Source organism: Agrilus planipennis, unplaced genomic scaffold (genome assembly GCF_000699045.2).
Source record: "Agrilus planipennis isolate EAB-ADULT unplaced genomic scaffold, Apla_2.0 scaffold265, whole genome shotgun sequence".
Taxonomy (NCBI): Eukaryota; Metazoa; Arthropoda; class Insecta; order Coleoptera; family Buprestidae; genus Agrilus; species Agrilus planipennis.
The window spans coordinates 1-22,609 of NW_020438953.1; the positions used below are offsets into that span (position 1 = coordinate 1).

The following is a 22,609-nucleotide window of genomic DNA, read 5'->3' on the forward strand; positions in this document are numbered from 1 at the left end:
AATTTGAAATTGGTTTTCCTTTTAGTATAGCTAATTATAGACATTTATTGGTCTCGTACAAGAATTTGTTAAAAATTTGCTAGTTCTTCCATTTCCAAAATCCGGGTGTTGAGCACATAAAGTTGTAATCTGTTTAAAACATTTGAAAATTGAACTTGAATCTGGTGTAGATTTACGTATGTGGAGTTATTCTTTGTTTTATTAAATTGTGACCAAGTCTTGGAGTTTTGTGATGTCGTTTGTTAGAAGTTTGGGACTAGTTTTATTAAAGAGTATATTCAGGTTGTGAGGATTCGTAGTCTGTTATCTTTGCAAAACTTACCGCATCTCCCTTGAAATTTGACCGTTATATTGGAATTAGATTTGCAGGCCGCTTTGTTCAGCTCACACATATTCTTATAGTCGATTCCATCTGAACCACAAACTGGTCTTGACATAACGTGATCTCCATAGCTGTGGCATGCATCCGGACATTTGCAATTTGCCTCTTTTCCATCCGGAGACAGTACACATTGAGCGCCGAAGTTACAAACTTTCTCATGGCATGGATCTTTTATTTCTACGATAAGAAACACTTACGTTAGAGCCATTCTTTCGGGTCATTTTTCAACTGGAAATATTGGGTTTTCCTTTCCTTTTAAATATTTATTATTTTCGCATCGGTCGCAATACTTTCTAGATATTAAACTCACCTTTGGGAAATATATAACAGCAGTTGGACAGGGCAACTTGGATGAAAATGAGAAACGCACACATCTGTACATTGTCAGATAGCATTTCGACTAATTTTCGACGATAAATTGATTCTTTTTAAACTTGGAACACGTTTAGTTCATGCAACGAATTCGTTTTAAGTCCCTGAATAAAGCAGTTCTTTGTCTTTCCGGTGTAAATAATGAATTAATGTACCAGTATTATATTGTTCCAAAACGTAAAAGTGATTAAAGGGGATTTAACATTGATAATATCATTTAAGATTAGTTGTATCGGGATTTCCCTTTAAGAATCAACCAAGTTCGTTTGATAATTTAATTAGTTTGCCGCCAAGGCGGTTTTCCAAATCGACAGCCATTTTTGGGGTAAGATATCGTACTTAAAATACCTGAGCGTCAAACACGTAAGTTAATTAATTCATTAATTATTAATTAATTAAGTTTCATAGATGTGCGTTACAAAAGTTGTTTATGCTGTTCAAAATAACTTACGGGGCAATTTAGACTCAGTCCAGTAAAGTAATAAACAACGAAATTATTTTATTGACCCTTTTACAATTACATCCGGCAATAACTAGCGTACAGAAAGTATTCGCCCTATGTTGTTTATCCGAGTGAACGCAATTATTACGTTTCCGGAATGATGTTGTTGAATAATACTTCTGTTATATCAATTTACATTTATTCGTTTCGGCAGTTCTCGATATCACATATAGGTATTGAGTTACGATAGTTATTCGACGTTGGTAGGTAAAAGTTTTTTTCAAAATACATACGAAATTACTATCTACTCGGTCTAGAGTTTTATTAGAAGAAGAAAGAAGGACAATTTGGGTTTCGGAAATTTTTTGGGTTATCTTTGGAGCAAAGAAATTTTTGAATAGTTAGCGGGGTTGCAATGCATGTCCATGTGAAGGTAGTTTTGAATAATTTGCGAAAAACGAGATTAGACGATTGTAGACGAGGGAAAGTTCACAAAGCAGTTTTCCACGGGTTAGTTGGAAAAACGAATTGGTGGTGAAAACCCGACACGTACCGATAATGGTCGAATGGGGACGGAAATTCGCGATGACACATGAACACTCGGCGCACACAAGAACACAGGTTGGAGTGTCACTGAGTTTAGCATTTTCATCCACAAGGTGCCTCTTAGTTCAAAAGTAGTCAGTGTGAGTTCTTGCAGAGCAAGCGCCATATTGATTTTAAAACCTCACGTAACATTATTTTCGATCGGTCTTGCTTGCGACTAGTACACTCTCCAACTCCCAGAGGAGCCACGTCTTTCTCTCTAACTTGTACCTACTCCACATGAGACGCGCCACTTTTGAATCAGTTTTCTCCCGGAAAAACTTGCCGACACTTTTCCATCTATTTACACTCTAAATAAGTAAACACCTATCCACCTACTTATTTATACGACTCCTTGCATACTTAAAATGCTACAAGTGAAGTATTTTTCCCGATACCTACCACAAATTCATAGTAAAAGAGAAAATCATCCCGTTCAACACCAAATAGTTTTCTTTTTTTCTGACATCAAATCAAAGGAAGTTGAAATAGTCCTATTTAATAAGCACTCTCTTCCACACCCAATATAGGACTGAATGAACTACCATTCAGCGAGTTAAATTCTTTAAATGCTTTTACCCTTAATAGTAACTAATAATAAATAATATTCAATAGCAAAATTTTAAAGTAATAGTCTTTATTTTTGGATAACATTATTCCCTCAAATGACTATTTTCACTATTATCTAAAGTTTTTTTAATAATAAGTAGTTGTTTTATTATCGGGAATTAGAAGATTCAAACTAATTAATTAGTTGTTGGACTTACTCGTAGTGATCCTGGTCAAGTGTTCTTAAATTCTCTTATATATTTTTTGTCTAGTGAAATAAAATCATCAACTGCCACTAAAATGGTAAGGTAGTCGTTAAAGTTTAGGGAGTCTTGTATTTTCTAGCATTAAGCTAATTATCTTGCACAACTTTTTAATCAAAAATTAAGAGAATGCTTTTACAGAATGACGTAGAGGCAGTCTAATAGAGTGTATCTCGAAAGTTGAATTAACTAATTAATGCTCTATTTCTAAACTTGACTTCATCTTTGTATATTAGGAAATCTCTAGAACTTTAGCTAATGTCTTCCACTTCTTTTAGTTTTATCTCCATTCATATTTAAATTATCGTAGACGACAGGAAACAGACATTCTGAAAGTGTTAAAACAAACGCGAACTAAAAATTTTCATTACCGTATTGCACAATAAATATCTACACATAAAAACGATTAGCGAGAATCAATAACTAATTATGATAATGAATATGAATTCAATTTTATCTGATGTCGAAGCGAGTTTGTCGATTGACTTTTAATTCATAACGTACGTAATTGAAACAATTGCTGATAAGCTGGTTGAATTGACATTAGTCCGAATTTCTGTGACAGATGAAAATGGGGAAAAAATAAGGTTTTTCAATTACCCGGGAAATCCCGAGAGGCAGGACCACAATGCTGTTATTTATTGATTAATAGAGAGGAAAAATTTGCCCAGTTCTTTTGTAAGGGAGAAATTATGAAACAATTAATTCTCATCGGTTTAGGAAACGTCTTATTTATTGATTTCCCAAAGATTAACAACGAATATTTAACGACATTTAATGACCTAAGCGACAAAGGGCTTAACCCTCAACAAAGACTTTCTTAAATACCGATCCTACAAGGCAAAAAACTGGACTCTAAATTAACCGCTTCTTCCCATTTTCACTATAATCTAGTGATTATTACTAATACACAAGAAGAGACCTCAATACTCATTCAAATAATAATAATAATAATAATCATCACCATCGTAATCATCATGAGGTCGTCAGTCCTAAGACTGGTTGGACACGCACTTTTTTCTATCCTGAACTAATCTTCACATTTCCCTAAAACTATAGGAACATCCCACATCTTCAACTGTTTCTGAACGGTAATATAATCTACGTATACCTCGAGTCAACTTTTGTATCTGTTTCTAATGTCTCGAACTAGCGCTTCATACCTAACAAGGTGTCCTACTAACCTATCTCGTCTATTTCTTATTGGCTTCCACAGCGCCTTCTGTTCTCTTATTCCAAGTGCTAAGACTGGATGGACACGCACGTCCTATCTTGAGCTAATCTTTGCATTTCCCTAAAACTAGAACATTCCATATTCTTAACTATTTGCGAACAGTAATCTAGGTCTACCTCAATTCCTCTTAACCACTGTTTCTGCCTGTAATGTGTCTCTGCCTAAATCTTCATGCCTGAGAAGGTGTCCTACCAACCTATCTCGCCTATTTTTTATTGACTTCGATAGAGTCCTCTGTTCTCTTATTCTTTCTAATACTACATCATTTCTAACTTTCTCTATCCACGGTATCCTCATCATTCGCTTGTAACACCACATTTCGAACGCTTCTAACCTTTTCTTTTCCGGCGCGCCCACCGTCCATGTTTCGCACCCGTACAGTTCCGTGCTCCAAACATACTCCTTTAACAGCCTTTTCAGCATTTCTAAATTAATCGTTCGTGAGCATAGGAGTGACTTCTTTTTATTGAAGGCGATTCGACCCTGCGCTATCCTCTGCTTAACTTTATATCCCTATTACTCCTTCCGTCCTGACTTATCTGACTTCCCAGATACCATACCATGATGATGATATACAAGACTTTCGTACACGTCAATTCCCATACAATTTTCGACGGATTCAACGAGTAGTTACTGATGCTAATTGAGAGAAAATGCGACACGTATTTCAGTTTTCGCATTTTTGCAACGAGATGCAATGTAGCATTTCCGGCTTCAATGTATGCCAGCCTTTAGAGGTCTTTTGTTCAATTGTTGTATTGATAACATACCTACACGTATTGTATTCTGTCTTAACAATCGCTGACCGGTTGTAATATCATACATGGAACCAACTTTATTAAAAATTCTTGAAACGTCTACGGTATTACCTATTTCTACCAGTGATTTTTAAACTTTTCTGGGGATGGATTCGTACAATAATGTATAATATGTCAATCTGTTTGTAGGATGTGTGCTTGGCAAATTTTGGTTTAAAACGTAGGTAGCTTGGTGTCTAAGTAAGGAAACTATTGTATTAATGATTAAATAGGTAGACAATTATGTTCTCGTATGTGCTCGATATGTAAACAAGTCATGTACGTATATAACGCCTATGTTAGACCTTTATGTAAGTTTTAATAGGCAATCAGTTATAAAGCAATTATGCTAGTTGTAATTACAGAATCAACTACTCCAGCAATAACCACTGCTTGAGTTGCCTTGATGATAAGGTTAATGTTAACTAGTTTCGTTAGCGCAACTGAATTTCTACGTCTATTTACGAGTTCTATCAATTGTTCGTTTTAAAATCGATTTAACAAAATCCTAACTAATATTATAAATACAAATGTGCGTTACCATTTCACGCTTTAACTACTCAACCAATCAACATGAAATTTTCTACACATATTGTCAGGGGTACAGAGAAGGACATAGGGTACCTTTTATCCAAAAAAATATTTTTCTCAAAGGATAGAAAAATTAGTTTCATGTGGCATGTATTTAGGACATTAACACAGGTAAAACCTACTACATGATAAATCATAAATATATTAAGAGGAAAAAATGATGAAAAGTCAACAAAAGAGCTTTTAAACCGCAAATTAAATAAAAAACTAAAAACACGACTTTTTTTATGTAGAACGATTTAAACATACAAAAAGGCACCTAGGAAAAACAGGAAAGCTGGAAATGAATTATTTGATTAATTTTGGTGAATTTAATTTAACACAAGAGAGGACTCATGCCTAGTAAAAATATCAAAGGCAGGATTTGATAAACCAGTACGAACTATACAAAATAACGCTGTTTGCTTTTCTGAATTATTTTAATAAAACTTCTTTCCCGCATTTACAATTAGGTATATGCCGGAAATATGCAGTTCCCTCTTATTATTAAAGCAAAAGTTATATCTTCCTAAAGAGTTTAATTATAAGTGGGTAGTGGTTTTAAGAAGTTCAGTTTATTAATGAAAAGAAGATGGAATAATCTAAGGAGATTCAACGCCCCGAATCTTCTGAGGTAACTTATTCAAATAAATAGGGATTTGTAAAAATTTATGGTACCTATGTACAAAACATATTTTGGTTAAACAGCATTTGTGTACTCATAAGATCGTCAGTCCTTAAGACTGGTTGGACACGTACCTCCATTCTTTCCTATCCTGAGCTAATTCCCTAAAAGTAGAACAACCCACATCCTTAACTATTTGCGAACAGTAATCTAACTTAGGTTTACCTCTACCCTTCCTAACTCCTGTTTTTACCTCTACTATGTCTGTAACTAGACGTTCATGTCTGAGAAGGTGTCCTACCAATCTATCTCACCTATTTTTATTGACTTCTATAGAGTCCTCTGTTTTCCTATTCTTTCTAATACCTCTTCATTTCTAACCACCTCTATCCACGGTATCCTCATCATTCACCTTTAACACCACATTTCGAAAGCTTCTAACCTTTTCTTTTCCGCCGCGCCTACTGTCCATGTTTCGCACCCGTACAACGCCGCGCTTCAAACATACACCTTTAACAACCTTTTTAGAATTTCTAAATTAAACATTCGCGAGCATAGAAGTGACTTCTTTTTATTAAGGGCGACACGACCCTGCGCTATCCTCTGGTTTATATCCCTACTACTCCTTCCGTCCTGATTTATCAAAGAAATAATGAAATTGATTTTCGGATTTGTTAATTCTTTTTCTGAATATCCTAAAAATTAGTTCAGAACTGTACTCTTTTCAACATCTAAATATCGAGAAAAGAATGGAAATTATTTCCATGATAGTTCTATTTACGTAAAATTCGCGTTATGCGAACATCGTAGTATTTAAAATAGTTTTCTCGAGTTTAGCAAAATTATTTCATCAGTTTTGCTGTTCTTTGTGGAGGACTGTGGATAAAAAGTTAGCCGAATAACTGCATTTAAGCGAACAGTGCCCTACAATCAGACCGCAAATATTTCTGGCGCTGTTAGTTGAGGTTTAGTTCGGTCCATTCTTCACTGGATTGTTCAGTTAGCACGTTTCTGTGTTTATTAAATTAACTCTTCTTTCTAGCCTTTCGGCGTAGATTAATATAGTAATAATAATAAAAATAATGAAATGCTTCGTATTTGAACGTGATGAAAATCGTGTACCTATATAGGAAACTAAATTAAAACTTTATCTGAAAATTAAAATAAAGTTTCTTAACTGCCTTTTGTTCTTTTTAGACTTCATATAGCAAACAAATAATAAGAGCGAATATAAAGATAGGAGACGAAAAATTAGAAGAANCAGTATTGGCAAACCTATACATAGCTACCCGGTACTGTATTAAACATCGACGAAACGTTAATGTACCGAACCTTGACAACTGAAGATTGACTAAGTATTGGTCCGGTATTGATGGATATATACTTGGCTACCACGTATTGGACTAAAACTTGGAGAAACATTAATGTACCGAACCTTGGCACTTGAAGATTGGTCCAACATTCGTCGAATATTTCGCACTATGGGTTCCGGTTTAGGTCTGTTGTCCTACATGGAACGATGTCGAATCTCAAAACAAATATAGACCGATGGTCCACAGAATCTACCGTATTCAAAAGAATTGTCAGCATGCAGGTAATGATTTTAATCAAGTACAATATTATCTATCTTTTGGAAGTCTTGATTTCCAGTTATAACGTTCCTTTCAATCTTTAACTTTCCGGGAAAGTTTGTTGGACCTGTCAAGGGCATCTGTTGAAATACTTGTACATTAGAATTAATCTTAACTTCACGAAAATGTTCCTCTCGAGTTTTATTGAATTTTTCATCTTCGCTTACATTAAATACGCCGAGTGAATATTGTTTTCCATTCTAGTTTTTTTATCCTCTTGAACGCTTTATTTCACATTTCCAGAAAAACAAAAATTAAAAACAAAACTCACCACAGGACCCGATGTGCGAAAGTCTTGTGCTAGAACGGGCTTTGCATGTTGTCATTTTTAATATGCACAAATTTCGGTAGGTTTTTCCATCTGTTCCACAGACGGGATCGAAGATATCCTTGCATTTTGTAGGACACTGGCAGCTGCTTCTTCCATCTGAATTTACTACGCAATGTGCGCCCCAAGCACAAAACGTTTTTGCACAAGGTTCTGAAACAAAAAATACTTCATTTAGAAGTCCAAAGTTGACGCCTATGAAAGTTATGTATCTATACTTTGATCACTTTTAAGATTGACCGAACCAGAACAAACGTGAGGTCGTAATCACCTAATCAGCGTAGTCCTTAACGGTTACCGAAATTTCCCAAGGCCGCATTCAGATATCATGTGCTTTATCATATATACTTTCACAATTATAAACTTAAAGCTTAAAGAGACCGTTTCTTAAGCGATTTTTCCGTTTTTTGTACGAAGAATTTGACCCTTATCCACCTTATATCTTCATCGCTGTCATAATCGATTATATTATAACTAAACTTGAACAAATGTTCAGGTAAATACTCAAATAATGAACAAATGTGTGTTTTGAGTCTTTATATTGTCTTTCTGTAACAAAGACAAATAGGTATATATTCGTTAAGTGTCAGGCACCTCCACCATATTTTTACAGGTATTCAGAGTGCGAACGATAGGATAAAGCTTTTCGATAGTTTCTGATGTTGCAGGTCCGTAATGACCTAACTCTGATGGCTACAGAAAGTAAGATCATCTCCGTTCAGAAATCGACGAAAGAGATAGCTCAGATAAAAGCAATGGTAATGAGCAGGATATATTGATATGGAAATTAGCCGGAAAAAGGACTGACTTGATGGAAGAATTTAAACGGTTCTAAGTTTACGGTGGTAATATTCCTGGGGAGTGAAATAAATATCGAGTTACATGCGAAAATTGAAGGAATGATAAGTTTAATTACATTACGTTAAATAAACAATGTCTCCAGCAGCGAGTTTTAAAGCGCAATCCAGTTCAAGTAGATACTTACTCCGTGGTATACGTACAATATTAAACCGAAGCGGAAATTAAAAATTCAAGATAAGGTGAATGAGTGAAGAAATGGAATTGAAGTAAGTAAAAAATACAGAAAATTTAATATCAATCTGTGCATACGCACATGTTATATACATTTACAATAGAAATTTCTCATGTAGTTCCTGTTCAAACTTTAATAAAGTTTTTATTACATAACGTAAAGAGAGTGACAATATCGTTCATATATCCAAGAAGCAGCGTAAATTTTTGCCTATCAGTTTAAAATAATATTTGTATAAAGGACTATTTCTAAACTAAGTTCAAGAATTGACTATGCCTATTATTGGGCTAAACTTGGTGAAACGTTAATATACCAAACCTTCGCACTTGAAGATTGACTGGACATTGGTTCAGTATTATCAAACCTGTATTTGACTGTCTAGTATTGCACTAGACTAGGTGAAAAGTTAATGCACCGAACCTTGGTAATTGGTCAGAGATTGGTTCAGTATTATCAAACCTGTATTTGACTGTCTAGTACTGCACTAGACTAGGTGAAAAGTTAATGTACCGAACCTTGGTAGTTGAAGATTGGTCGAACTTTGGTTCAGTATTTTCAAACATGTATTTGATTGCCTATTATTGGACTAAACATGGTGAAACGTTAATGTGCCGAACCTTGGCACTTGAAGATTGACCGAAGATTAGTTCAGTATTAACAAACTTGTATTTGATTGCCTACCATTGGACTAAACTTGGTGAAATGTTAATGTACCGAACCTTGACACTTGAAGATTGGTCGAACTTTGGTTCAGTATTTTCAAACATGTATTTGATTGCTTATTATTGGACTAAACTTGGTGAAACGTTAATGTGCCGAACCTTGGCACTTGAAGATTGGCCGAAGATTAGTTCAGTATTAACAAACTTGTATTTGATTACTTACCATTGGACTAAATTTGGTGAAATGTTAATGTACCGAACCTTGGCACTTGAAGATTGGTCGAACTTTGGTTCAGTATTATCAAACCTGTATTTAATTGCCAAACCTCGGCATTTGAAGATTGGCCGGACATTAATTCAGTATTGACAAACCTGTATATAATTACCCATTAATGAACCAAACTTGATATTTACCGAACCTTACTACTTGAGGATTGGCCAAGCATTGGTTCAGTATTGGCAAACCTATACATAGCTACCCGGTACTGTATTAAACATCGACGAAACGTTAATGTACCGAACCTTGACAACTGAAGATTGACTAAGTATTGGTCCGGTATTGATGGATATATACTTGGCTACCACGTATTGGACTAAAACTTGGAGAAACATTAATGTACCGAACCTTGGCACTTGAAGATTGGTCCAACATTCGTCGAATATTTCGCACTATGGGTTCCGGTTTAGGTCTGTTGTCCTACATGGAACGATGTCGAATCTCAAAACAAATATAGACCGATGGTCCACAGAATCTACCGTATTCAAAAGAATTGTCAGCATGCAGGTATAAAATCAAGTTTGTCTTATTGAGATGGTATTGAATGGAGGAGAACGGGACCCTCGGATCCTTATGCGACTCACGGTAATCAGCACCAGAATGTACGACGTACAATTTAGCAAATTGTCGAGATTTATTGGCATGTAGTTAGACAAGGCTCCGAGATAAGAAGAACCTTTCAACTTCAGGACAATAAATTACACGAAATTTAGTGCTACGTGACACACATTCACCTTCGCCACTCAACTCTATCTCATTAAGTTGTTTATTAAAGTCGGAGTTCTCGTTCTGCCACTGACTGAAGAGAGATCCGATTTCGATTTCTTTTAGAATACTTCGCAGTTCCAATAATAACATTTTACTTTTTTACAAACGACCAGCATTTAAATCTGAATGCGCCGTTACCATTGAATTTAATAAATTACTTCCTAATGATGATTTCTATTCGGTTAAAAGACACACTTGCCGCTGAACGAATCATTTATACATTATTACCGTATAGTAGAACCATCATAATTCAGACTTCTATAAAGTAAAAGCCTTTATAATTTCAAAAAGAAACATAACATGTCTTGAAACATTATTTAAAATTATTATTCCGTTGAACTTTAACTGCATACATTTTATAAAAATGTTGTTAAATATTCAAACGAAATGAATTTCGGTCAGTTAACAATTTGACTACTAGTAGTCACGGTATTAGTTTGTTTCAAATTAGCATTAACCTATGTAAATATTCAACCCTCAACTATATAATGGAATGAATAAATCGTAAACATTTACATCCGCATTACGCCAATATTAATCAAATTAGATATTTTACCAATTATTCTGAGACTTCAACTATAGTTTATTATATATATTGTTACTTTATTAGTCATTCCACAACCGTTAATGTTTACATCTTTCGTCGATGTAGTTGCTTAATTGTTATCGCAATTTCCCTATATGTTGCCAATTCACGCCCAGGGCCGGCTTCGGATTTAAACTTCGTTTTTCCAAAACCACGCTGCATTACTCGCTATGCGATTTTCTATTGCTCTAGTTGATACTCCCAAAAGCTTGCTACTTATTTCAGAAACACCCTTTGCAGTAATTCTTATACTAAGAAGAAATATATGTCATATATGTTCCTATCAGCATGGCTGTCATTAAACAACGTTCCGTGATAGTCAATATCCTTTTTAGAAAAAGGACTTTTTGTTGAATTTCACAATTTTGTGCGAGTTTTTTATTCATTAGCGTCCTTTGTTAACACACAGAAGTTAATTATGCAATAAGAAATTAAATCAGCCAGTTCATTTTTAAAAAGTCAAGTAACCCGACGTGATAAAGTACAATTCCTGTTGTGTTCCATTTCTGAAATTTATCTCTGCGAGATAAGGATAATGTAATCCTTTTTTTTGTAATCGGGAAATTTCTTGCGTGTTTCCGGAGTGAAAGGAAGCCGGGTGGAATGCGAGTTGAATTTACATTAGTTTTATTTTGAGAGTGGACATAGGTTGTGCGTATTTTCGACACGAAAAAGGGGGAAGAAAGAGAGGTGATCTGTGAATAATCCCGCTTCCCGACTAGCCTCGGCTCTCTTAAGTTCCTTGAAGAATTAAGCGGGATCCAGTGGACAAATGGATACATTCACTGGAGTTCGTCGTCTGGCCGGCAACGGTGTCGTCGCTAGATGTTTCTTGTAACGGCCCTAACTTAATGGGACACTTTTATACGAACTGTGTTCTCTTTTTGTCCCCGATGAAACTTTGTCGAGTTGAAATCACTCTTTCCGTAACATTTATCTTCTGGCCTGGACAAAGTGCTCTGCAAGGTTGCGCGACTCGTTTAATTTAGCTGCCGTTTCACACATCTGAAATGCATACAAACCACTGACTACATAATTAGGCCAGCTTTACATCTTCTTTCACTTGAAATATCTACTTTCCGATATCTGACGCTATATATTCGAACAGTTCATTCAAATTATCACGCGACAAAACGCTGACGCGACAGATAAAAGAAAAATTACTTTATGCTTACATAATTTCTTTTAAAATAGGCGAGATAGGTTGGTAGGACACCTTCTCAGGCAGGCGTGAAGGTCTAGTCAGAGACATATTAGGGGCAGAAACAGGAGTTAGGAGAGGTAGAGGTAGACCTAGATTAGATTACTGTTCGCAAATAGTAAAGGATGTGGATCGTTTTAGTTTTAGGGAAATGCGAAGTTTAGCTCAGGATAGGAAAGAGTGGAGGTACGTGTCCAACCAGTCTTAGGACTGACGACCCTATGATGATGAATATCTTTTAATACACCCTTGTGAAGAGTATTCAAAAATTCATGAAATATATTCGAAGTTTATTATAGCGATTACAAGTAAAAGTATTCTTATTATATGTTTTTAAGAAAACCTTCTGTTTTTAAGTTAAAAAAACGCTTGTTTAACGTTTCACCCTTTGATAGAGGGATTCATAAGGAAATTATTATTTTCGTAAAGATATTGGACGCAGTCCAATTTTGTGTTTAGGTATTTGTAAAAAGTTACGTACGGATGAAGTAGCGGGTTAGAATTTGTTTATTGATTTTTGATTAGCGGTGTCATTATGAAAAATTTGATGGAATTAATTAAAAGTTATCGCTGGTGCAAAAGCGCAATGATAATTTCACCTTACACATAGCCGAAAGGGTGCGCGATGGGGTTAGCGTTCCGGGGAAGTCCCTCGTTTATGCCACCGAGCTTAACGAATAAACTACTAAGATAAATGACATTATAATTTATTTTTTGTCGCAGCCAGTGGCAACTATGTTACAGCTTTATCGATTAAACGTTCGCTTCAAAATCAGCATGTGTAATTTAGAGTTCGTTGGGGGAAATGTACTGAATACTAAACAAAATTTCTAGCTCTACTCCTCTATTCCCGCTTCCGGATATACCAACCGATAAAAACCTTTTTTTAGACATCTATTACGTTCGTACCGCTACATAGGTGCATATCTAACTTCTTCCTTTCGGGTTTTTATACTAATTGTAAAAAATTACTATTAATGTAATAAAGATAAACATCAGAAACTGAAGAAATAGATGAATTACTCATTATAGATATTGGATGAAAGCTGAAGGTGAAACAACTGGGGTAGAAAACTTATATTTTGATAAAGTAAAAATTGATGAGTACCAAGGGATGTGTACAAAAAAAGACCAAAAGAACTTTATTGATTTCGGTGATTTTGGTGGGTATCAAATTAAAGATAAAATTAAAAAAAGAACCTAACAACATATAACGATTGTAGGTATATATCATCATCATCATCATCTTACTGGTTGGACACGTACTTTCACTCCTTCTTATCCTGTAATTTAATCTTTCTAATTCCCTAAAACGAATATCCTTAACTATTTGTGAACAGGAATCTAATCTAGGTCTACTTCTACTTCTCCTAACTCCCGTTTCTGCCTCTAATATGCCTCTGACTAGCCCTTAATGCCAGAGAAGGTGTCCTACCAACCTATCTCGCCTATTTTTTATTGAATTCCATAGAGTCCTCTGTTCACTTATTCTTTCTAATACCTCTTCATTTCTAACCATCTCTATACACGGTATCCCCATCATTCGCCTGTAACACCACATTTCCAACACTTCTACCCTTTTCTTTTCCACCGCGCCCACCGTCCATGTTTCGCACCCCTACAGCATCGCACTCCAAACATACACCCTTAATTTATAAATTAATCGTTCGCAAGCATAGAAGTAGCTTCTTTTTATTGAAGGCGACTCTACTCTGCGCTATCCTCTGTTTTATATCCTTACTACTCCTTTCGTCCTGACTTATTTGACTTCCTAGATACCTAAAATCAACCACTTCTTCTAATCATTTGTCTTCTATCTTTACATTCGCTGTTTCACTATTTTTCCTTCCCTTGTATATCAGTATTTTTGTTTTACTTTTATTCATTTTCATAGTACAATGTATAGAGATAACGAAAGGATTTTTTTTGAAAATAAATCTTAGGTGTCCCATTGTCGAAGTTGTACGTTTAAAATTCGGAACATCTATGTGTTTAGTAGATAGTATTCACGTTGGCAACAAGTAGACTAGGCATGTAAACAATTAGATGAATGCAACAACGTATATGTATATACATACCACAGCCAACTGCATACCGCAGCACTCGTCGACTGCTCACAGTGTAACGACACTACTGGAGGAACTTTGCCAACTGTCAGCTATCATTAATCCAACTTGACTAATTTTGCTTAAATCCATTTACAAGAATTCTGAATAACTTTTAAACTGTTCGCAAACTGGTGTTAGACTAATGGTACATGACAAACGCGAAAATTTCAGGTGTTTACCATCAAGCAAGCCAAAATCACTTTTACCTCTTTTCCTTTCCGGTTCAACTTGGTACACATTTCCACCAATGAATTTCAAATAGTTAATGTTCTAATCTTAATCGACACGGCCTCGAAACATTCAAATGACAATTCCATTCGCGGACCCCTCGAAGGAGAAGAGTCACCCCCAGTGACCTCGGACGTGAAATCAGAATACTTTTGAATATCAATATAGGAAATATCGAAGTTGATGACAGACCAAAACCAACACCAACATTTCAGCATATTGAGGATTGTTAAGACTGCAAAAGGAAATTAATAAGTATTCATAAAAGACTGATTTTAAACAAGTAAATCTTAATTCCTTATAGTTCCTGAATTTTGCGTTGAACCTTGATTAATTCTTGGACTAATAGGAGAAATAGGTTACCAATAAACAANAATTATAAATAGCTTCCTTTATCTTTTTTCATTTTTTAACGGGTATCGTAGTTCGGACTTTGCATAACCTTTCCCGGTTAATTTTTACTTAAATATTGTTATTTGAGCTTTAAGGATAATCATGAAAGTTTGTTAGTGAACTTTAGGTTAAACTAGCCGACCACCCTTCTACTACTGCCTTTATTATCACAATGTTAGCGAGAGAAACTGTCATATCTCTACCAGACACTGCACTAACAACTGTTTAGTTGGCTTAGTAACATTTAGGAGCCACTTATCCAAGTTATAGCAATATTATCCTGCGGGGCTGGTTGAAACTGTAATTTCCAGAAACAAATCCAACATTGTCACAAGTGAAACTATTGGCATCAAAAATATTTGCGAATAATATAAATCAACAAAATTAGAATTAAATCGTTTTTAAATGCTTGTTGACAAGCAGAAAATTTAGGCGAAACATCAGAAACTGAAGAAATAGATGAATTACTCATTATAGATATTGGATGAAAGCTGAAGGTGAAACAACTGGGGTAGAAAACTTATATTTTGATAAAGTAAAAATTGATGAGTACCAAGGGATGTGTACAAAAAAAGACCAAAAGAACTTTATTGATTTCGGTGATTTTGGTGGGTATCAAATTAAAGATAAAATTAAAAAAAGAACCTAACAACATATAACGATTGTAGGTATATATCATCATCATCATCATCTTACTGGTTGGACACGTACTTTCACTCCTTCTTATCCTGTAATTTAATCTTTCTAATTCCCTAAAACGAATATCCTTAACTATTTGTGAACAGGAATCTAATCTAGGTCTACTTCTACTTCTCCTAACTCCCGTTTCTGCCTCTAATATGCCTCTGACTAGCCCTTAATGCCAGAGAAGGTGTCCTACCAACCTATCTCGCCTATTTTTTATTGAATTCCATAGAGTCCTCTGTTCACTTATTCTTTCTAATACCTCTTCATTTCTAACCATCTCTATACACGGTATCCCCATCATTCGCCTGTAACACCACATTTCCAACACTTCTACCCTTTTCTTTTCCACCGCGCCCACCGTCCATGTTTCGCACCCCTACAGCATCGCACTCCAAACATACACCCTTAATTTATAAATTAATCGTTCGCAAGCATAGAAGTAGCTTCTTTTTATTGAAGGCGACTCTACTCTGCGCTATCCTCTGTTTTATATCCTTACTACTCCTTTCGTCCTGACTTATTTGACTTCCTAGATACCTAAAATCAACCACTTCTTCTAATCATTTGTCTTCTATCTTTACATTCGCTGTTTCACTATTTTTCCTTCCCTTGTATATCAGTATTTTTGTTTTACTTTTATTCATTTTCATAGTACAATGTATAGAGATAACGAAAGGATTTTTTTTGAAAATAAATCTTAGGTGTCCCATTGTCGAAGTTGTACGTTTAAAATTCGGAACATCTATGTGTTTAGTAGATAGTATTCACGTTGGCAACAAGTAGACTAGGCATGTAAACAATTAGATGAATGCAACAACGTATATGTATATACATACCACAGCCAACTGCATACCGCAGCACTCGTCGACTGCTCACAGTGTAACGACACTACTGGAGGAACTTTGCCAACTGTCAGCTATCATTAATCCAACTTGACTAATTTTGCTTAAATCCATTTACAAGAATTCTGAATAACTTTTAAACTGTTCGCAAACTGGTGTTAGACTAATGGTACATGACAAACGCGAAAATTTCAGGTGTTTACCATCAAGCAAGCCAAAATCACTTTTACCTCTTTTCCTTTCCGGTTCAACTTGGTACACATTTCCACCAATGAATTTCAAATAGTTAATGTTCTAATCTTAATCGACACGGCCTCGAAACATTCAAATGACAATTCCATTCGCGGACCCCTCGAAGGAGAAGAGTCACCCCCAGTGACCTCGGACGTGAAATCAGAATACTTTTGAATATCAATATAGGAAATATCGAAGTTGATGACAGACCAAAACCAACACCAACATTTCAGCATATTGAGGATTGTTAAGACTGCAAAAGGAAATTAATAAGTATTCATAAAAGACTGATTTTAAACAAGTAAATCTTAATTCCTTATAGTTCCTGAATTTTGCGTTGAACCTTGATTAATTCTTGGACTAATAGGAGAAATAGGTTACCAATAAACAATAAGTACATAATGGGTTTGTTCTGTGTACGGGACGTCTGATGTTCGACATTGATTTCCGCTTGGTCAATTTTGTTTTGTTGTAATTGAAGAAATAGGTGCTAGAGCAATAGGTCAAGAATGGGTGGTAAATTGCAAATGTCGATTTATCCGAGTAGAAAGACGATGCTGCAGCAGATCTTGACGCTATCCGTTACTGTAAAGTGCAGTAATAATAAAACACATAGTCGGCGTACGCCACAGGGCTGTTCCGTGCTCGGGATCGTTTAAGTGATTTTGGAAAATTCGATGAAAACAGCCACTAAGTTCGTGCACGTGATGGCAATCTCAAATGGCTGACTAATAGTTCCGATGGCAATCATTTGACGTCACCTCTCTTACTCCTCTTCGCGATACCCTAAATAATAAAAGTGTGAAAACCTTGTCAAGTCGAGTGGTGGTGACGGGCAGAAAAATTGGTAATCTATCTCGAAAATCATCAAGTATTTCAAGCGGACGATTCATTGCTCCTTTTTTACGGATGTAAGCAACAAATACTTTACATATTTAATAAATTTTGTTCTCGATTGACACGTACCTTCATCAGTTTTACAAGTCGCGACAACAATGTTTATAAAAGTTGCATGATACAGTTCGTTATTCGGTAATTGACAGACCCATTTCCATTGCTAAATAATAAATGTCAGACTGATTTTTTTAAAGACGGTACAACTGTAAGGATAGATATACAGGGCCAAAAGATTAGTATCCTTAGATTTGCAGATGATACAGCAATATTAGCATCTAGCAAGGAGGAGACGAAACAGTACTGTATGAAAATAAATAAAAGTAAAACAAACATACTGGTATGTAAGGGAAGGAAAAGTAGGGAAAGAGCGAATATAAAGATAGGAGACGAAAGATCAGAAGAAGTGGCTGATTTTAAATATCTAGGAGGTCAGATAAGTTAGGACGGAAGGAGTAGTAGGGATATAAAGTAGAGGTTAGTGTAGGGTAGAGTCGCCTTTGAATAAAAAGAAGTCACTTCTAAGTTCGCGAATGGTTAATTTAGAAATTCGAAAAAGGTTGTTAAAGGTGTATGTTTGGAGCACGGCGTTGTAAGGGTGTGAAACATGGACATTGGGAACAGCGGAAAAGAAAAGGTTAAAAGCGTTCGAAATGTGCTGTTACAGACAAATGATGTGGATACCGTGGATACAGAAGGTTAGAAATGCAGAGGTATTAGAAAGAATAGAAGAACAGAGGACTACGGAAGTCAATAAGGCATGAAGGTCTAGTCAGAGACATATTAGAGGCATAAACGGGAGTTAGGAGGGGTAGAAGTAGACGAAGATTAGATTACTGTTTGCAAATAATTAAGGATGTGGGTTGTTCTAGTTTTAGGGAAATGCGAAATTAGGTCAGGATAGGAAAGAGTGTAATAAACTGCAATATAACAAGAAACTTAATGTAAGTTGAAGTACACCTAACAGATTTTCTTTTCCGGTTGGGACTGCACAAACCCATGTTATTACAACAGGCATAAATATATTAATGGCATTAATACGTGCCTTGCTTATCTGCAGACGTGCACTACTCGAAATGATAAAGCATTTTAAGGATACTTATGACTTGCTTTGACTATCAGAAAGTTTAGTCACACATAATGTTTCAATTATATTTATCTCTTCCGTCACGTCCGTCCAGGGGTTACGAGAGTGCACAAAGTGAGGCGTCAAGGATCTTAGAAATAGAATTATTGTCAATTTACTTTTTATTGCGCTAAGAAAAAATGGATTCCGGATTCCATAGTCAAAAGAAGTAGGTATAGAGCAACAGTAATTTTGTCGCCAGAAGGTTTCAAATACGTTTAATCCTTAAGTTTTATCTCAGTAAATAAAAAAAAAAAGGGATTGTGCTTCGTTATATAGAAAAGTAGTGTAGAATTTTTCCATTTCAAAAGCATAATGTCAATTTTTAGACAAATAATGTTAAGGTTGCAGAGCAAGGGAGATCACATTTTTCAGTTGATAACGACGTGGCGTTCTCGAGAGGAACCTTTTTTAGCGAGTAATGGGCAGACAGGCATTTTTTTTATCATAACATCTCGGCAGACTTTAATTTACATCGTTTTAGGTCGCCTCCGAGTAGTGGCCGTTTCCTTTTCTTCTTCTTCTACGTTAGTCGGATTGCAGGATAAAAAAAGAAAAGAATTAGTTGCCACCGCGATCCTTTCAATTTCGTCGCCTCAGTTCGTGCCAAATGTTAGATTATCAGACGAATATCACTATTGTACAAACTTGCTAACGAAACAACATTCTGCTTTTTTGCTTCTTTTTAGGAACTCCTTATAAACACTCCAATTCAGTCAATTTATCTCTTTCGGCTTTTTTTGGATCTATTAACTTCTGATTCCGGCCGAATACTAAAACGAGTTTCATCATTTTACTTCTTTCACTGCTCAAAGAGAATAAGTACCTACATGAAAAACACATAAGGGGGTTGCTTGGCCAACGTGGCTGTTGCATAGTTATTCTGTTCACAACGGGGGGTTTGCAGGAAACCTCTCCCTATCATAACCTAACTAATGTAATACACAGTAGGTAGGTACATAAAAATTAAGCAGTTTTAATTTGAATTTAAAATTTATTTGGGAGAATTTTCTTACTCCCCTCTTTAAGCCTTAGCATAACACAATACCACTTATGTATTATAAATAGTCAAATTTTATGGAATAACATCATCACTATCATAAGGTTGTCAGTCCTAAGACTGGTTGGACACGCACCTCCACTCTTTGCATTTCCCTAAAACCAGTACAACCCACATCCTTAACTATTTGCGAACGGTAATCTAATCTTCGTCTACCTCTACTCCTCCTAACTCCTGTTTCTGCCTCTAATATGTCTCTGACTAGCCCTTCATGCCTGAGAAGGTGTTCTACCATCTATCTCGCCTATTTCTTATTGAATAACATCAAAAATTATTTTTACCATCCAGAGGGAAATACAGATATAAAACTGAACTCCAGAAAGTAGCGGTTTAGAATTTCATCATCATCATCATAAGGTCGTCGTTCCGAAGGCTGGTTGGACACGCACCTCCACTCTTAGAATTTACTGAAAACTTTTCGAGGCATAGTGACTAAATGGACGAAAGGAAAGCAGTAGTTTAGGCCATTTGAAAAGTGCATGGCATTTTTTTGAAACCACTTTTATAAAACTGCCTTTGTCCAACAAATAGTAACAAAAAAGTTTTTGATTTAATGTTCAATTATGGTAAATTTGGTCCTCAAATGCCGACAATTTATGTGTGACCATATACGTGCAATAGTTTCCTGTTATACATCACTTTTCGTTACTCTGCTTGTTGATATGACAGTCGAATATGGCTTTATCTGTTTATTATCCTATTTAGGGTGTACATTATGCGAGAGTTACTGTCATATACTGAGCTGATTTAGAGATATATTATAACGGTCGGGAATGGAGACCGTACGTAGCGAACCCGAACATTTTTAGAAATTCCCTAAATTTAAATCACACCACAAGTTTTTTTACGTTCGAAACATATAATTCATGTTGCTATTATATCACTGTATCTTATTATCAAAGTCGATATAGTTTAAAGTGAAGGTACAAATTAATTTACAATTTTTGTACCTCAAAATCAAACATATGCGTTACTCACTACAGTCTGGAGCAGGATGTACAATAGCAGTAGTTATCTCGTTCTACATACGACCGTGAACATCTAATTTAGATACGAACACTAAAACGACATGAAACTGAAGGAAGAAAGCAAAAAAAGACTAAGGAACGGACTTTGTTATAATTCCTTACAGTAGTTCTGCAGTAAAACGTGTAAGAAAAGAGAATAATAGGTAGATTCAAAAGATACTCTAAAGCAATCCATTTAAGACGCTCTCAATCGATTCTAAAATATTTCGTCTTGAATAACGACGATAATGTACAAAGTATCTTAAAAGCTCAACGTTTTTGATATATAATTAAGATCAAAATTGCTTCAATAGTTGCAGTCTAAAAGACTAATTCGAAGAAGTAGAAGAGACCAGGCATTATTTGCGGTCGTATCATAATAAATAATTTTCATACAAATAATTTCCCTAAAACATTACGTACGGTAAATGTGTACTCATGTGCTGCAATTAGTAATAATCCATTAACCTGATATACAATGAAGTGGCAGAAACACAGAAATTGTAACAGTTCGACCATATTAATGTATTTTTGTTCACCAGAAGTATTCCAATGCAATTTTATTTACCAATTTCTGTTAGGAATTGGTTTTTTCTTTTTTCTCTAGTAGAATTACCGGACACTGCCGGATACATGTCGCTATTATCCGGTACACGGCCGGATATCAAAGAAAGCGCCGGATACCGGATCCAACTCGAGTATCCGGCCCATTTCTATTATTATTAATACAGAATAAATGGTTTTTATAGTATAGTTGAATTTTCATGATGCAAGTGAATGTTGACTTAGGATTGCATACGATTCATTGTATGTTGTTTACAGATTAATATTGTGATATTATAAGTCAAAAATGTTCGTGTTCTGGCGGCAAAGAATCGATAGCAGTTCGCTCACGGGAGCGTACAATTTATTGTCTCCAGGATCGTGTCCTTACGTTTGAAAGGACGCTGCACTAACGGATCGACGAGTACTCGGGTGTTGCTTCGAAGGATCTTGCGCGAACATCAGCCACAAACGACAAGCCAGTTTGTGTTTGACGTCTAATGCTAAATTAGCTCAGCAAATTAGTGTTTCTTATCACGCATCCGGACTCTTATCTCTCTTCTGCCTTCTCCCTCTCGCACACATTTCGACGTTGCTCGAACTGGATAGAGGAGCGAACGACGAAATTCGACCGGATCGACCGGGATTTATTTCTATGAAAATAAAAAAGTTCTGACACAACAGCAGAGACGTTAATCAGAGAGAGATTAACTGACTTATCTTTTCGAAAAACAAAAGAGCAAACTAATTTCCAATAGCACCCACACACGTAGCCAGGGCTAAATCCCTTCCCAATTATACATTTGCATAAATAAAAGTCTATAAATATCTACAAATTGCATTTTAATTAACCAAAAAGGACATTTATACTGTTGATATTCAATTGTGGAATCAACAAGGTCCTATTTCCCGTTTTGTGGTAGCTAGCATGATATTCCTTTTTTTATAATAATATTTTCACCTTTATGAAAATATGAATAAACAGACAACGGCTTACGACTTTATTAAATTATAGAAGCCGTAACATTCTGTTTATAATTGACGTGACATAGCTACGCTGGAGTATGTTATGAAATATTTCTTGAAGACAACGGCATAACTGCCTAGCATATGAATGTCTATATGTACCTATTCTCCATACCTATTGAAGAATTGCAAATATTCTGGAGTAGAAAATGAAAG

At 35.5% G+C, this 22,609-nt stretch overlaps 1 protein-coding gene across 1 annotated transcript in view; it reads right to left on the reverse strand.

Moving 5' to 3' along the window:
• Window positions 1-322: 322 nt before the first annotated feature.
• Window positions 323-22,609, reverse strand: part of LOC108741849 — a gene marked incomplete at its 3' end in the record, with an annotated part of 100,806 nt that continues 78,519 nt past the window's right edge. The window contains exons 4-5 of the mRNA XM_025974872.1: window positions 7,722-7,931; window positions 323-559 (exon numbers count right to left, since the gene is read on the reverse strand). Of these exons, the coding sequence (XP_025830657.1) occupies window positions 323-559; window positions 7,722-7,931 (447 nt within the window). The remainder of the gene's footprint in view (window positions 560-7,721; window positions 7,932-22,609) is intronic.